At 37.0% G+C, this 18,632-nt stretch overlaps 1 protein-coding gene across 1 annotated transcript in view; it reads right to left on the reverse strand.

Annotated features, from left to right (window-relative positions):
- Window positions 1-18,569, reverse strand: part of cacna2d4b (calcium channel, voltage-dependent, alpha 2/delta subunit 4b) — a 39,025-nt gene extending 20,456 nt beyond the window's left edge. Inside the window, exons 1-13 of the mRNA XM_026946459.3 lie at window positions 16,799-18,569; window positions 9,981-10,062; window positions 7,971-8,087; window positions 6,702-6,761; window positions 5,896-6,058; window positions 5,653-5,784; window positions 5,471-5,531; window positions 3,739-3,889; window positions 3,574-3,648; window positions 3,035-3,124; window positions 2,717-2,830; window positions 851-929; window positions 560-693 (exon numbers count right to left, since the gene is read on the reverse strand). Coding sequence (XP_026802260.3) covers window positions 560-693; window positions 851-929; window positions 2,717-2,830; window positions 3,035-3,124; window positions 3,574-3,648; window positions 3,739-3,889; window positions 5,471-5,531; window positions 5,653-5,784; window positions 5,896-6,058; window positions 6,702-6,761; window positions 7,971-8,087; window positions 9,981-10,062; window positions 16,799-16,932 — 1,392 coding nt within the window. The 5' untranslated portion in view covers window positions 16,933-18,569. The remainder of the gene's footprint in view (window positions 1-559; window positions 694-850; window positions 930-2,716; window positions 2,831-3,034; window positions 3,125-3,573; window positions 3,649-3,738; window positions 3,890-5,470; window positions 5,532-5,652; window positions 5,785-5,895; window positions 6,059-6,701; window positions 6,762-7,970; window positions 8,088-9,980; window positions 10,063-16,798) is intronic.
- Between the last annotated feature and the right edge of the window lie 63 nt (window positions 18,570-18,632).

The raw sequence follows: 18,632 nt of genomic DNA on the forward strand, positions 1-18,632 counted from the left end.
AACACGTAGACTCAAAAATCATGTGTAGTACTAAAAAAAAAGATCATATTGAGATAATCATCATTCATTCATCTTCAGTAAGCGCTGTAGTCAGGGCTGCAGCGGATCCGGAGACTATCCCAGGAACACTGGGTGTAATATGGGAGTACACCCTGGATGGCATGGTTGTCCATTGCATGGGGGAATTTAGCATAGCCAGTCCACCTACCAGCTTGTTTTTGACATGTGGGAGGAAACCGGAGAACCCAGAGGAAAGGGACAACATGCACGGGAACTCCACACAGACACTAACACAAGCTCAGGATTGAATCAGAAATGTTGTGAGATGTCAGCGCTACCCACTGCACCACCATGTGCATAGAGATATCAAGATCTTTAAAAAATGTCCACAACCCTGCACCCATAATATAGACTTATATATTAATTAGGAATTGTGTTTGTACAGCTTTCAACAGGAAGTCCTTGATTGGAAATTCTTTCATAACTTATCCTATTGTGAGACAACGTTCACAAAAGAAACAACTCTCTAGTGGTTCACTAGAACAGCATCTGTCCTTACCACACTGTCCATGTAGGCCTCGGTCCAGATGATGTCGTGATCATGATCGATGACCATGGGGCGACTCAGAACATGAAGATACTCCATGACGTTCTCCTGCACGTCAGCCAGTGTGTTAATGTGAGTATAGTAACCTGCGGTCAGATCATAAACATTCCTCAGACAACAGAAAACTATTCCGAGGATGCTAAGTGTGAGCCGTGTGTAAACTAAAGCAGCTTTAGTCACTAAAGCCCATTTCATAAAGTAACGTGTGTAAACTTCCATGAACTGTCATGGAGTGAAATTCACCCTTATTGTTACAGGCGATCCACTTCACATTTTCTGCGAAGGTCATATCACGGCCGATGAGGTAGGTGAAGACCCGCACCTGTGGGACATCCAAGTGATGAAAGGAATGGTTCAGCCAAAAAGCAAAGTTAAGGTGATTCCATGATTGGGGTGCCATTTATCCTTTATAACTCTTCAAAATTACTCTTTTATTAATAACTTTTCAACATTACGTCTAAGAAACCATGCATTTAAGCATGCGGGAACTCACCTCAGACAGCAATCTCATTTTTTACAAGGTTTCTTTGCTGACAGTGGGCTTCATTCATCAATCTTTGAGTAAAGTAGTGTGTAAATGTTTGTGTACGCCAAACCGAACTAAAAATTTACACCATATTTACAAAAGTTTCGTAAACGCTGATTTTCTTTGTATTCGCATGTGTATGTTGACAAATGGCAATTACCCGTAAATTACTGGGTGCATTTTTACATGATTTGCATTTGGTGACGGCCACAAAACTCCATAAATGCCAAGTTCTCAGAGCAGAAAGAGCAAAATGGCCAAAATAAGAGAAGAATTTCTCTGAGGCAGAAGTTAAAGAATAAAAAATTATTATTTAGCAGTGTGTCCGGCAGACTCATAGAGATGAGTTTTTAGCATAGAATTAGCAAACACACAAAATGTGGTTATCTAGCATTCATGCTAGACATTAAGGATATCCTCGTGATATACTTAAAATGTATTTTTTAATTAGTAATTAACTTTCCATCTATAATTAACCAAGTTGTTAACCAATTTTCTTCTTCCCGTGATCTTCAGGAAATTCTGATGAACTTCCTGTTGAACTTGTGACTTGTAGAACATTACAAATTCAAAGCGGTGAATTTTACCTGTGTTTACAATTGCATTTATCTTTCATTACATACTTCATTCATTACAAATGTAATATGAGTTGGACACAAATGGTACCCCAATCACAGAATTACACTCTACAATCTTTACTGGAGCAGGAGCTCAGATATAAAGCTTATGGGACAACGAAAGTCCATGTTCATGAACAAAGGAGCATATTGAATGATGTGGCTTGCACACTCATAGATGTGCGTCACGTCTACCGCATTCATTTATCTTCTGTAAATGGTCAGAGTGGCTGTGCTTTAAAAGATGTCTCTGTGGGACTCCTTAGTGATGCACCAGTAAAGCGTTCGCACTATCATCATTCGCGAGTATGAATCTTGATGATGCCACAACTATCCATGGATGGAAGTTTAGGGAGTAAAACTGGCCATGCTGTCTGGGTAGGAGGGATGGCATTCTCTCTCTCCCATGTCAGTCTCCCCTGTCATGTATGTGGAAAAGTGTATGTTTTACACTGCACTGTGATGCAGCATGAATTACACTCTACACAGGTTTTCCTAACCCCTACCACAATCCATCAAGATGCTCAACACAAAAGGGTTCCTCATGGGTCCTTTGAACTGTTGAGGGTTCTTAACATTTGGTTTTATTTATACCCTTCTCTGATAGAAAAACACTACAGGATTTGCAGAGAATGTTTAAGGTTTCGTCCAAAGAACTCTTAACGGTGCTAGAGTTAACTTAAAAAAAAATAGAGAATATTGGAGGATATATACTATTGGTACATTGGTGTAAATTTTATTTTTGGACTAACTATTCCTTTAATCAAAACTGGTTTGGAAAAAACTGATAAGCTAAAAAATTTTTAAATTCCATCATCTTTTATTTAAACAATGGCAAGTGTTGTTGAGAACATACATGCAAATATTGCACATTCTAATTAACTGTTATGACTGAAATTAAATAATTTATGTATCATGCACCCATTTCTTCTGGTGTGTTTGTGGACAGAACAGATTGCCCATTACCTTCCTCTCAGGCCAGTTGAACTCCTCGAACACAGACTGGAAATCTTCCATGGCTCCATCTGTGATGAGCATGATGGCCTGATTGCACAAGCTGCCCTGCCCATTCGCTGTGGCCTGGCCAAGAGGATCAGTCACACACAGAGAGAGAGAGAGAGAGAGAGAGAGAGAGAGAGAGTGTGTGTGTGTAAAAGAGAGAGAAAGTGTGTGCCAGAGACAGATCTTGACGTTGAAACAAGCTTAGGCACATTCAAAAAATTAAAATCACAAGCCTCCTGAAATAAAGTAAGTGACATGTAACTGTAAATGTTCAACACTGACCTCATTCAACACCCAGAAAGACTCCTTCATGGCCTTCTTAACTTTCCCCTCGCCCTTTACTTGCAGGTCTTCCACAAGCAGCTTAAAATGCTGAAGATTGCAAAACAGGCAGGGTAGCAACAGATATTCAAAATACTAATGCTTTAGCATTCTGTTTTGCTTCACTTTTTTTTTTAAAAAAAAGAATGCTACATTTTCCTGCTCTTTTCCTGATCAGAGTCTTCCTGCTTTCTGACAACAACAACAACAACAACAACAACAACAAAAAAACAATTCTTCTTTTGCACAACTTTCAGCTTGGGGCTGTAGCTCTTCATGAATAAGAATAGCATCTCTGTGGTGTTTCATGGGTGCAAGACAAACATCCTACGTCTTTCAGAGTGCTGGCTTCCAGAGATTTCTTGAGAGGGCCTGAGCAGATGCAACGTGGTAATATCATTACCAGCTCTACGTAATGACCCTGCAAGGCTGCATTTAGCTCTGTCTGCAAGGAGCCATCCTGGCACACTGACATACACCACCATATAGCGCAAACATACCTCCCGGTTGTCCAGATCCGCCTGCACGAGCGTGCCTTGGAAACAGGGCTCCACATACTGAACGTAATCAGTGTACTGCAGGATAAATAACACATAAATAATGACAAGATGTTTTCTGAAAGTTATTCCTTGCAGGGATTCTTGAAATGGGTAAAGTTGACCTACTGCGATAATGTTGACGAAGTCGTTTTCCCCCAGAGTGTCCAGGATGGTGTTTATGGTGTGTTTGGCAATAGTGAGCTTCAAGCCCTTCATGCTGCCGCTGATATCCACCACTATGATGATGTCTTTCGGGGACGTAGCAGCCTGAATGTACCTGCGGCATTGAGGAACACCAATAATCAACCGTGCACTAAACCTACTGCCATCCTTTCATATATAAAGTATAAAGAAGCACATCAGGCAAATTAAAAGCCTACTTATGAATCATTTCCCTTGTTTAAATTAAGAAAAAACTTAATTATGCTTCAGATAATCTGATTGTATGTTAGAAACCCGCCAGTAGAGCCATCTCCCCTGTCATCTCCATATTTCTACAGAAATTAAAGATGATTCACATGAACTATCATGTACAGCAGTGGTGCTCAAAGTGGGCTCTGGGGACCCACAAGGTCCTTCAGGTATATCCACAGGCCCATTTAGTTAATTTAGTTAATTTGGTTGCAGTGGTGGAAGTTACAATCCAACATTGTCAAACCTTTTATATTTATTATTGAAGTCTTATCATTATTAGTCTGTTTGACCAGTCACTTGAATTGAATTTCCAAACTCCAATCCAAACTCAAAAACAAGCCAGCCGATAAATAATGTGAACCAAACTTGGACCAAACTTGTGAACTCCATCTGTGGCAAATTTAGGAATAGAAAGCTCTAAGGCTGTGATAAATATGCAAAATATTATTGTCCAGATTTGCAGTTCAAGGCGTTCCTGGGTACCAAACATTTGAGAACATTTGATATAGAGGTGTGCGTCGGGACAGGGATCCGGAAAAATCCAACTGCATCTTTACTGGAGCAGGAGCTCAGATATAAAGCTTATGGGACAAAGAAAGTCCATGTTCATGAAGAAAAGAGCATATTGAATGATGTGGCTTGCACACTCATAGATGTGCGTCACATCTACCGCATTCATTTATCTTCTGTAAATGGTCAGAGTGGCTGTGCTTTAAAAGATGTCTCTGTGGGACTCCTTAGTGATGCACCAGTAAAGCGTTCACACTATCATCATTCGCGAGTATGAATCTTGATGATGCCACAACTATCCATGGATGGAAGTTTAGGGAGTACAACTGGCCATGCTGTCTGGGTAGGAGGGATGGCATTCTCTCTCTCCCATGTCAGTCTCCCCTGTCATGTATGTGGAAAAGTGTATGTTTTGCACTGCACTGTGATGCAGCATGAGCAGCAGTTTGAAAAAATGCAGTTGTCTGGCTTCACACGTCTTGGAGGAAGCACGTGTTAGCCTTTACCCTCCCCGCTATCACAAGATAGGAGTGAGCTGGCTGGTGGGTGGGAACTGGAATGTGACCAAATTAGGGAGAAAAATGGAAATCTTTTTTTTGTAATTACTCATGTGTTTATAGTTTGGGAAACAAAACCAAAAAAGTTCTTTTAAAAATGGAAAAGTTATTTTTTTGTTTGCAGATAAGTGTAAAACAAAGAAGCATCCCATTGACCTGGCTATTGAGCTGCTAACTACTTAAGGAGTGGATTAAAGTATTGGACTGGAATCAGGGCTTGACTTGATGTACTGCCAGTTTTTAAAGCAGCAGACATTTCAGGAGCACACAATTAAGCAGCGGTCACAGCCTTGATACGGTTCAGAATGACACAACCAGACAACCAGACAAATCCGGTTTCATTCAGCTGTGTGTAGCATCAGCACAGCTGTTCTCACCAGTTTCTATTTCGACAGTCAAATGCAACCACTCCATTCGGGTCTGGAGTCCACTTGATGCCTAATGGAGGAGAAAATGTATCACAGGGTGAATTATGAGTCTAATGGCGAGGGTATATGGAATAAAGTGGTAAACGCTTTGAGAACTAACTGATCTGTGACTCTGAAGTCTCTCAGTGTACCTGGATAGAGTCTGAAGAAACCAGTGGAGCTTCCAAAGAACTGCCACGTGAGAGTCGGATCCTTCTGGAAGTTACTGATGAAGACGTCGTTCAAAGCCTCAGACATGTACACTCCATTAAGAATGTCTGGATCTAAACTCCAAGAGACAGAGACGGTAATGAAGTAAAGCCCATTCAATTTACTTGTTCATCAAATGACAGTATGAGTCATTTGATACCAGTATTATTTTAACAGTGTCTTACCTTTGTTGTACACATTGGTTGGGACTTGGATGTCACTCATTAGTGTGTTAACTGACAGTCTGTTAAAATGCTCGTTCTCTTCCAGTGGAAACTCGCCACCAAGTTCAATGTAGTTGCCATCATCATCCATCGTGTTTATCAGCAGGGAGTTGAAATAGTCAAACTGTTTTGAAAAGGGCAACGGAAATTTTGAAGAAATATTTTACAATGAAAAATGTGCTATCTTCTCATTTATAATGTTTAGTGACACAAATTCAATATTATAATAATACATTAAATAATTGTTCTAAGCATATTATCTGTACAAAAATGAAGTACATAAATATTGCAAATAATGTTTAACAGTCAAGTCCAGAATTACTGGCACTCTTCATGAAAATGATTTTTTTTTAAAAAAATGAATATATAAAGTGTATAGCACATGCAATGAGTGATGTTTTGTGTATATTTTTGCACAAACAACAGCACTGAGCTTTCATTATATTCTGTAATGTCTAAGAAGGCTGGAGACACTTATAGAGGATCTTGGACCACTCCTCCATGCAGAACATTTCAAACTGCTTTATATTTTTTAGATTTAGTCTGGCTCTTACTGAAGTAAGGCTGAGTAATTTCTCTTACAGTTTGAGAATAAAATGTGAATTACTCTCTGTGTATATATTTTATACAATCAATTTGCTTGTTTTTAGGAAGGCTGACAATAATTTTGAGGTTCCTGTATATGCTTTACAAAATGTACCTTTGGAAATGAATGCCCTTATTTCTGTTCTTTGCTCCGTCACATTGTGAATTTGTCTTGAACTCACCTCTAAACTTGCATTAAACTCGTGATATAGATCTGCGTCCTCCACTGTATCTGCCAGTCGCTGGAGAGAGATCAAGGACAGTTACATTCAGATCATTTCCTCCTGTAGCAGTTTTATTTACATATGTGAGCTGTTAGTCAGGAATGTGAAACCTCTGTATCACAGAGGTCATTAAAGCACTGCTGGACATTTTCATTTTACCCGAACATGAACTAGTAAGTGTATACACCACAACAGCACCACTTTACTGCCAATTACCAAATTCAACAAAAATAAATCGCACACTACTTGCAACTTTGGGGAGCTTGAGGGGAACAAGACTGGGAAGGGACTGGTACTAAATTTCCCTTTCAAGAGAATGCAGACAGGTGCATTGCTGTGAGTCTCTGACTGCACACACAGCTATTAGCCATCTGTGTACAACCCCGCTAAGCAAACTCAAGTATAACTCAAATAAAGTATCAAAACATTAAAATTTAAGTACAGTAACAAAGTACGGTTACTCTGCTACTGTACTTAACTCTGATATTTAAGTTTCTCTACTTCGCTTGAGTTTTTCTTTCACCTAGTACTTTTGACTTTTATTTCCTACATTTTCAACCAGCACTACATTTCTCTGGAATCATGTGTGTGTAAAGTCATAAGGTGGCTTTTTAGCATTTTTAAGCAGTTGATCTGAATATGTAGCAAATCTAAACTTTAACAGATGCGACCGTGAGAATGGGACCTAATGCTCATGACTGTAACATACTATAAATACACTTTGTATTTATCACCACAGTCTGAACTGTGACAGCTAATTTTTAGCACTCGGCTTGTTATTATCATGCTAGCTAACATTTTAATCATATCTGGTTTGTCTTCTTATAATAATTATTTACTTATATATTTATTTTCATTCTTAACTATATTTTATGTTACCATTTTAATGTATTTTTTTCCTGTTTTGCCTGATGTGTAGCACTTTGGTCAGCACTCATGTTGTTTTAAATGTGCTATATAAATAAATTTGACTTGACTTAGCTAATATTTTCCCACGTCCCTTGGGTCCAATTTTAAGAGCACTATTTTCCCATCAGTAAAATCTGCCTTAAATCAGTGTGTCATTTGAGGCAGATGTTTTTTTCTTTTATGACTCTTTCTTGTACTTGTAATTTGAGATGAGTATGTGCACTTTTACTTAAATAAAGGATTTTGGTGATTGTACCACCTCTATTGGTCTCCACAAAAATGGTCAACCTATTCCATATTTCAAGTTAACATACCGACCTTAACAGACTTCATCTTGCTTCCCAGCATCTTCTCAATTTCTTCTGAAAACTCCTGGACCAATGCAGTTCCATCTACTTCCTCTATCCGGATAACAGGCTCCACATCTTTGAGTTTCTGGAGGCAGCAACAAAATTGTTAAATATAACCAGTCATTTTATTAAAAGCCAGATTAAATGTTTATTTTAAGATTAAATTTTATATGTGTGGTGGCTTGGGAAAACCCTATACATGGTCCAAATTTTGACATTTTCTACTATATTTTGTTTTAAAAACAGGCTGTCCTGAACTGAAATATGTTTCTCTTTTTGCATCTATCACAAGCATTTATTACTAGTATTTATTAATGCTTTTAAAAATAATAAAGCTTGGAACGAAGTAGCAGAGATCATTTCTGCCACTGCTGAATGTGCATTGCTAGTACAGCTAACTTGCTTTGCTAATCAGTGTGAAAATAGTCTGTTATATATATAAAATATATTATATATCCACACTGATTAGAGCATTATTTAATTGTGTTTAACTATATATATACTGTAACTACTACTGTTTCTCATCAAAACTATTCCTATTAGCGACAACGACAGTGCTAGTGTGAATGTAGGGTTCACTAGCAAGCTTTTAGACATCTTTAAGCAGACTGACTGCACTTTTACCACTGCATTTGTTAAATTTAACCGACATGATCTATCCAGCAGAAGCTTAGGCAAGCTTGAAAAGTATAGTAAAACATTTTGGTGAAATAGATGAATAGTTAGTGAAAGCTGAAGTGGGTTGTTTTTTTCTTTTTTTTTTTTGGCTATTTACCAGAATTCAGCCACAGGGACATTTGACAGGTTTTCCCAGACCTCCACACATGATTTATATTTGTACAAAGAGCACATGATTTTAACAACATAAAATTATTTACGATAAAGTTCTCTAAATAGATGTCAGTGTAAGTGGGTCAGTAGTTAAGTTTCTGTGCTAATGACTAAAGACTATCAGCTCAAATCTCACTGTTGGCTCCTTGAGTGAGGATATTAATTCTTTAAAAAAAAAAAAAAAACTTTCCTCATGAATAAAAGTGTCTGCTAAATAGATAAATGTTAATGAATCCACTTGATGGTATGCTTAGAGGATTTTGGTCCAACTGGTTCTTCAGCAAAGCGAGGTCTCAGATCTCACTGTAACAGGACTCACTTAATCTCCAGATTAATTCCTTAGTTATATCATTTGGGGAAGAATTCAAACAATTGACAAATGAGTGTATTCACACGAACATTTTCTTTTTCACATTCTCCCTTAAAATACAGCATGTTCTAATGTATTAGAATTATCACATTAAGGGAGTTATATAAGAGGACATCACTTAGAAAAAAATAATAAAAAAATAAATAAAAAACTGTGTGTCAGTCCACAGCAGGATCTCTGAAGACAATACCTGTACACAGAGCCAGAGCGGAACCACAGCTAAACTAGGTTTAGTCTAGAGGGAATCATATTGGATGTGGTTTGATGTTAGATGAATGGTATTGTGCTATCCTGTAGCCCTATTAATGCATAACCAATGACATTTAGGTCTGTTTGGCAAGCAGAGTAAGAAGTCATTCTATGAGAGGGGCTGTATAATTTCATTAGATCTTGCACTGATTACATTACAGTAAATCTACTAATACATTTGTCAAAGATGAATTCTGTTCTGGTTTATTCCAGTTTCAGAGGAAATGCAGAGTGAAAAGGCTAAGGAAATGTTCTGACTGACTGGGTATGTGTGGGTTCAGGCATCTGCTTAAAACCTAATTAAACTGTCTACATGCTCATCATGACATTATGTACGCATAAATTACGGGCCTGATTACACTTAGTGCAAAGTAAAAATAGAAAGAAAAAACAAAAACAGAAAGCAGGTCGGCCGACCTACTGAACACATTAGCTGTGTGTGTGCTCTGTGTTGCACCAGATGTTGCAGCTGACGTAATGACGTGACCTGAAACCATGATCATGCGAGTAGATGTCTAGGCCATTTACCTTCTGTAGAAGTGCAGATCCCGAATACTTCACAGCAACTGCATTCAGCTGTTCTGAAAGGCTATTGGCCCATTTTTGAACCCTGAAAAAAAAATTCCAAAAGTGATTATTAAACCAGGTCAATGCACTTGTTGTAAAGACATTAATTAAAGAATGATAAAACCACCTATAAGACTTTTTAAATTTAATTTGAATCATTTTTGTCTTACTACTGTACTGTTAAGTTCTTGTATCTGATTCATCAGAAGCTGTTGATTAATTTTCTATAACAGCAGCTCTGAAAGTAGTTTCTACTGCAAGGTAAATCACAGGTTTATATTAATATTGCGCTATTTTACGGTACATTTCTATAGTAACAACTACGCAGGGACTTGAATGATGGACGCTCACATAAACTGTTTTTTTAAAACTGTGTGTGTAATTGATATAGTGAAGTTTTCTATAATTAAGGTTTTTATGAGGAGATTTGCGATTGCTATTGCGTTTTTGGAAGGAGTCTCCAGTGCCAGTGCTTTGTGACAGTAAATAAAAAATGTTAGAGTTGTCAATGTGGTATAATAGAAATAAAACACAACAGGAAGTACTGTTATAGGAGGCTAATCAACTTCAGGGTGGTAACAGTAACTCCTCATCATTGATTATTTTCCTGTAACAGCACACCCAAATGTTTTATTCTTCCAGTTATACCATAATGTTTTTACAAAATCACTATTGATGAATGATATGAATGATATATATATATATATATATATATATATATATATATATATATATATATATATATAGATTAAAGATTTTCCTGAAAGACTATTACATTTCACAGCAGGCTTTCAAGGTATGTGAGGTGTCTTTGAGGTGTCTCTTCCATGATATATATTATTTTATTTTATTGGCTGCAATATCTAGTGTCTACATTAATTTTGTAACATATGATTACATTTGTTGCATGAAACCATTAAAGATTCTTGGGTGAAACCATCCAGTGTTACAGTTATTTGTCATTTAAGAGGTTAAATCATAACTGCTAAATGCCCTTACTTTGGATTATAAATAACATAAGATCTGGTTGTCCTAGTTCCCTTCAGGAAGAAGGCTCTGCAGCATCAAAGCCAGAACTAGACACAAGTCATTTCCACAAGTCATCTGATTCACCAACACCATGAACAATGTAACCCCTATCACATCTGTACTGATTATAACACACTCTTTAATGCACTGGACGGACTCTATTTTTTACACTAGCCCATAAGCACACAACTTATTACAGTTTTTTTTATCAATTGCTAAGACACATTTCTTGGAATCTTCACCCATTTTCTCACAACTTTAAACACAAAACTAAATCTTCAAACTACACTGACAAAACCCATGACCCTTCTGGCAATATCAAAAAAATCATTTCATCTGTGCTCAAAATCAAACAATACTTTCAAATCATACACACGGCCAGACAATATATAAACAGTACAGAGCATTCATTAGACACTGTATCAGAAAATGGAGAACACAGCAACCAGGACATGTAGTTACTGAAAAAACTGTTTATTGTCAGGGGTTGCCCAATGAAACTTTCAATGACCAAAATACAGTAAAAATAAACAATGACCTGTTCTCTTCTCTGAATGTCCTGATTACGGTGGCCACAGAGAGTCTGCTTAAATTGGGCTACTCTTTGTCCTGCTTCCCTCATTGTCATTCCATGAACAAGTACATGGTCTATGACAGTTGCTGGAATTTCATCTGAAATGACTGTTCTTGTTCTCGCTCTTCCTCGTCCTCTTCCTCCTCAGCTCTTCCTCTCATACGTACTCTTCCTCCTCTGCCTCTCAGATTGTTTCCTTTCATTGTTGGGGTCAACATTCAACGCATCTGTGCCAAGTGTGCACTCTGAACTCTCTTATTTTTTGTGGTTTGATCACATCATTAGAAACAAGTGTGAACAATTTTGAGTCGTTGTGTGTAAACGATGTCAACTGTGTCGTAATTGTGTTTAACTTTTGCCGCTCTTGTTTACCGTTTTGCAACATGAGTGCATCACAGTGCGAAATCTGCTTGAGAATGTGTTTAGAGTTTTGCAAAAAGTGTCTAACTATCTGAACTCGTTTAAGGTTTTTTCCCAAAAGAGTCATTGATTCGACAAATGGGTTTAGGCCACTGAGCATTTGGTTCAGAGAATGGGGTTTACTGTTTTAGCAATTTAGAAAAACTGTAACAAACCAGAAACACAACCGCAACTCCGAAAATGCGACAGTAAAAACAAAAACACATCAATATTACCTGCAAATGAAAGACTAGGTCCTTATTACACATCATACGCTCATTGCTGTCTGAGAGATGGTGGAACATGGAGAGCCGGTGGATGTTTGCAGCAAGAGGAAGTATGAGCTTAAATGAATCTACTGATGGTTTTATTTGTACTTATTTTTATCAAGAGTATTCATATGATGTTACATTAGATATACTGTCAACACCGCACAACAAAACAGAAGGAAAAAATCAGAAGAAGGAGTTCAATTCTCATTAAGTTGTTTTCACTAGACTAACTAGATTGAACAGACTGAAAACAGACGATGTGTTTCTGTATGTACTGTTGCATTATTGTTTTTCGTTGTTGCATTTTCTGATCTACTGTTGTGTTTTCGGTTTTGCAGTTGTGTTTTCCGATTTGCTGTGGCATTTTTTGATTTGCTTTTGTGTTTTTCGTTTTGCTGTTGTGTTTTAGATTTGTTGTTGTGTTTCTGGTTTTGCTGATGTGTTTTAATTTGTTGTTGTGTTTTATTTTTGTTGTTTTTTGGTTTTGCTGTTGTGTTTTATTTTCGTTGTTTTTTTTGGTTTTGCTGTTGCTTTTTCTGATTTGCTATTGTGCTTTCTGATTTGCTGTTGTGTTTTCTGATTTGCTGTTGTGTTTTGGTTTGTTAATATATTTTGCACTTATGGGCTACTATATAATTTATTGTACATATTTATTGTTTGCACCTGCACAAACCAATTGCACATGCTCATTCAGAATGCTGCTTTTATATTCTGTTGTTTCTATATATATTATATATAATTAAATATATAAGTTAAATATAGCAATTATTAAATATAGCAATTAATATATTTCCTATGTTTTCTGGATAATCTATTACTCTGAAATTACTAACAATTTTAAGCTTCATATCTGTTACACTGTTCCACTGAGCCAGAGAAAATACTGTTTTTATTTCTGCACACTGGCATGCTGATGAATGAATAAAAAAAAAATCTACAAATCTTCAATCTTGCATCCTGAATCTCTAAACACAGAGATTCTCAGGCTCATAAAATAAAGATTAAATACATTACTTTGATGTACACCTACAAAAAAGAGCAAAGAGTCATGAATTATGTATCTGACCTAAAAGAGTCTTGAATTCTGAAAGAATCCAGGTCATAAAAATCATTTTAATCGAACATGACTGATGAATCCTCTTCACTGAGTGTTGAAACTTCTTCACCTTCATGCCACAATTCCAGTCACCTTGACTCGCTACATCTAGACACTAAGTTGCTTTTGTGTCCGGGCAACATATTGAATTATGAAATTACAGCTTTCCCATTATCCCTTTAATGACCCTATTTGACTCTGAGAAAGACAGGAAACAGTGGCTTACAGGAAGTGATTTAACAGAACAGAGCCCTTTATATTGGATTCCAGAAAATCTATACTTCATGGTATAATTTAGATTTATGTCTGTCTTGTAGCACAGCTATGATGGACACATCAAACAAACTGGTTTGGTTTTGTGAAGAATTTTTTTGTTTTTTTTGAGAACATGCAATATGTTTTGACTTTACAGTTCCTGTAAGCCTGATATGGTGCTAAAGACTGTAACAAGTCCGCATTATAAAATATGTACTGGCTGGTATAAATGGGCTAGCAAGGCTCATGTAACATATATGAGTAGAGGCTGAATTCTTTCTAGCCCAGACAGTAGATTCATGCATCCTATCAGTGACAGTCATGACAATTGGAGAAACGCCTGTAGATTTCTAGTGCATTGGGGCTAATTTATTTAGGACACATTCATAATCATGTCATCATCAGTTATTGAGAAAGCACCTTGCAATAGCAGGTGTCATAAACATAAACAAGGTAGATTACATTCTCGATCACTGATTTTCAAAATGTCTAGGGATCAAAATGTCTTTGGAGAGAAACTAGAAGGAAATAAACTAAGCAAACATTGTCCAAAAAACTACAAATGACATTAAAGGTCAAACAGTAGAACTGTAACTTTATTCCTGTGATGAGATCCTGTGCTATATGTCTCAACCTTAATGGTTTCAAAATGACGACTTACTGTTTTGTTTTAAGTCTCTCATTCAATATCATGACCAGCAGTCACTGTATACAAAAAAAATTAAATATATATTTATATATAAGGAAAGCATGAAGAGTGTTGTGAGTGAGTATGAAGTTCCTGTTTCCATATGGGAAACCATATGATCATCTGTGGGCCAGCTTGAGTATCTGGCTGGTTTCCAGTAACATATTAACCAGGGCTACATTCAACATGGCACTACAGAGACAACCTGGAGCAGCCGATCTAAAGATACTGACATGTACATGCACGTCAATCACAAAAAGCAGCTGTTGTGCAACTGTGAAAATGTAAGAATGTGATTCTGATAGTCGTGAATTTCTATCTCAGGCTATATGGCCAACAAAATGATTGGCATCCTTCAAGAGAACAAGCACAAAATCATTTGCACATAATGATTTTTTTTCCTGATTGGAAAAATTATTTAACCGTCTTTTTGTGTTTTTGTCAAATGGAACCTAATTTTTGGCCAAACATTTTGGCCAAAACGGGGAATGCACAGAAGAAAAAGCCACCCATACACACTGTAAAATACATACAGAGGTGGATTATTCCTGCTTTGGTACTGTTTTCTTGCTGGTGGTTCAGGGGCGTTTATTTATATTAATTAAAATTAATGGCATTATGAATCTTGCTACGTCCCAGGATATACTTTTTCCAAAACCTCGTTGTTTTAGACCTCTTAACAAGAAAATGATCTCAAACACAACAAATCACAGCAGACATAGTTGAAAGGACATGAAGTTAATGTTTTGCAATGTCCAGCTCAGTCTCTGAATTTAAACCTGTGGTCTGAATTAAAGAGGACAGTCCACATGCACAAACCTAAGGATGTAAAGAAGCTACAAACATCTCCAGGTTTGTTAGACATTATAGCAATATTATATGGTCTCACTCTTCCTCATCCTCTTCCTCCTCATCCACCACCTCTCATACGTACTCTTCCTCTTCTGCCTCTCAGATTGTTATTAATTGTGGGGTGTCAATATTGTTTATCAGTAAACATTTGCTTGAGAAATTTACTGAAAATGGTATATCTAAAAAAAAAATTCCACTCATTGCATGATATTCATTTTTGCTCATATTTATGAAGGGTGTCAAACTTCTACTGTTGTCTGCATGTGCAAAGTGGAACAACTGATATGAAACTTCATTTATTGATTTTGCACCACTGGAGCACTTTGCTCTGTAAACCACGTAAAATTCCTATTTGTCTGCTAGTGTGATTCTTTTTTTTCCCTCAGCCATGATGTGAAGGTCTCAGGAGAAATGGATTTTATACAGGAGCTCTTTATCGATTAGGTATTCACTAAAAATAACCCCACAACTGTCTGAATCACTTCTCCTCTGCTCCTCAAGACTCTAATGCTTGAGAGTATTGAACTTAAGTAGTAACACGACAAATTAAAACCTCAGATAACCCCAGATGATGCTAAATTGACTGATCTCAGGGATTGCTTTCATGTTTGCTGCTGGAGGAGTTTCATTTGAAAATGTATTGAGGATTTATAAACTATATAGAGTGGAGTGCAATAATTTTCATACCCTTAGGACAAAATATATGAGAAATCCAATTTATACTAAAATAAAGCAAATAACAAAAATGGTCAAATAGCATATACTACAATATTAACAGTGAAATTTTCAAACTGATATTTGTGTACATGTCTCTTTGTAAATGTGAAATAAATCATTCAAAAAAAAAAAACCAAAAAAAAGTTTTTTTGTTTTTTTTAAACCACTTCCAGCCTTTTGTATCATCTGATCAGCTCTCAGACGTCATCGCCTCCCTCTCCTTACAGGCATCTCAGTTTAAATTCTTCTAGATATTTGCCAGATGTCATTCACTGCATTCATCAAATTAAGTCTGGAGGCTGAGAGAGTGTATCATCAAATCTTTAGCAACATTTTTTCCAGCAATTGTGCCTTCTCTTTCGGACTATTGCCTTGTTTGATGATAGACCTACATTTCTTGGATTCCGTTACTTTCCTTTTTTAAACCTAGTAACTACGTTATATCAGCAAGCATGTTAAATGTGTGACTTTGAGAATCTTCTGCAGCCCATTAGCTCTGCTAGTACAGCCAGTCAGTAGTATTAAAAAGACATGCTAGGTGTCTGGGTGCCTAACTAGCATTTCTTTCAATGTGCAGCGATAAAGTGGAACCTCACCTTACGCACTTGCGAAGAGTTTTCACTGACTGACTGTCATAGATTTTCATTTTCATTTTATCTTCTCTAGTATGATTACTGAACTGGGAGTGCAAACCTTTGAATATTTTGGATATTAATATTACTTATTTAATCAAAATTAATTAATATTTGTAACTTATTTACAAAATAAGTACAACACAGTATCAAATGATTATATAACCATTACACCTGTCACTATTACTGATTAACATCTGCATAGTAATAATAATAATAATAATAATAGAATAAATGTAACCTCATATTTATAAATATGTCTTACGTTTCAGGTGGAATCCTCATCTGTGCATCAGTCAGGAGGTACAAGCAGCCTGAGTAAAGCAGGAAGATTGTGACCCATGAAGGCTGTGTTCTGTTGCCCATAATCCCAGTAAAGCACGTCTGTGCCCACTGCATCACTGACAGGAAGCGTCCGTCCACTGGAACTTACAGCTTCACTTTACTTCAAGTTTACCATAACCTTAGTCTGAGTCTCATCCCAAAGTTCACATTTATTCATGCTGACTTTAACAAAATTTTCATTTATGGCCCCGTCAGAGCTCCAGATCACACACACTATGCTTCTTGCTTAAGAACAAATGTCCACTGGTCATGAACAGGTGCTTCTTGGCTCCAAATCTTCTGCTTGATAAAATCCTGTTGAGCATTCTTCATTTTGTTTAAAAAAAAAAGGAAAAAAAAGAAAAAGAGAGAGTCAAAAGAAGCAAAAAATGCTGATATACCACTGAAAACAAATCCCTCTTCTCTCAAATGAAATGAAATACTTTGCCATTCAGATAATTGTATCCTCATGGATATCCACAAAGATGGGAGAATTTGATAATTAATGCGTACAATATTGCAAAAAAGCCATTGAAGCATTTAGACAGGGAGTCCCAGCATCAACGGACTCAATCCGCCGCTCTGCTCGTAATCCACTTGGATTACACTCTCATCACACGGCGAGTTCACAGGCTAGGAGGAGGGGAAGTGGAAAACAGAAGGGAGGGGGGGATGTGAAGGGCGAGGAAGAGGATTGGGCAAGTTAGAGTGTTGTTGGCCCTAAGAGGATTAGCAGTGATTTCTGGAGGCAGGATCTCCTCCATCCAATCAGAGCTAGGGCCTCAAAGCAGGGCCTCAAAGGTGAGCTTTGCTGAGGGACAAGGACATCTAGTGGGTACCTGAACGCTGACAGCAATAAACAATTTCATGCCACGTGAGACGCTCTGCCGGGCTGCTGAGGCGGGTACTTTCAAGTGATTTGTGGAAGGATGGGAAAAATGATCAAATCCAGTATGGTAATGGCATGAGACAACCTTTTCATGAATTATAAGGAATCTTGAGACACGCTCCCTCAATATGATTGCATATTTGTTAACAATTCTGACAGAAGGAAAATAGCCTCAAGGCTCTGGGAACCTTGAGTCGGTGTACTAATATAAAAGTATATACATTATAATAAGAAGAACTGAAAAAGTGAGAGAAAAGATAATAGGCTAAACACACACTGCCCCATCTGGTTTATTAGCTGACTGGGTCATAAACATGATTTTGGATCAGTTTATGTTGCGCATACAGTTATAAAAAATACACTTATGTAGTGCCTTAATTCTTATCTAGGACCCAATAAACGCACTGTAAATTATGATGCTATTTATTGAAGGCAAATAAAGGTAGAAATTGACACAGTGGGAGGAAGTGAGTTGTATACTTTACATTCAGCAGTGATAAAGAGACTGTTGCTGTTTAAACTGGATGAACAGTAAATGAATAAATACATCACTGTTTTTAAGATTTTTATCCACTGCATCTGTAGTGTATGTGGGATTACTGCACAATCATTCCTATGCATTTTTCTGTACTAAGAAAAACAACCTATGAGCAAAAGCATACTTATAATGGAAGGGCTGTTGCTGAATAAACATTTGACACACTATGGCACTATATATCTAAAATTTCAAACCTACAACCATCTAACAATAAAGGTTTGCTGTTATGAATATAACGAATATTATCCAAACTGGTCTTACGTAGTTTAATTCCAGGTAAAGTCGTTATTTATGCTTTCCCTATAGTAAAGTGGTATCCATGTGTCACCAGACCAACATTATAACCAC

The sequence above is a fragment of the Pangasianodon hypophthalmus genome, chromosome 7, assembly GCF_027358585.1.
Source record: "Pangasianodon hypophthalmus isolate fPanHyp1 chromosome 7, fPanHyp1.pri, whole genome shotgun sequence".
NCBI lineage: Eukaryota > Metazoa > Chordata > Actinopteri > Siluriformes > Pangasiidae > Pangasianodon > Pangasianodon hypophthalmus.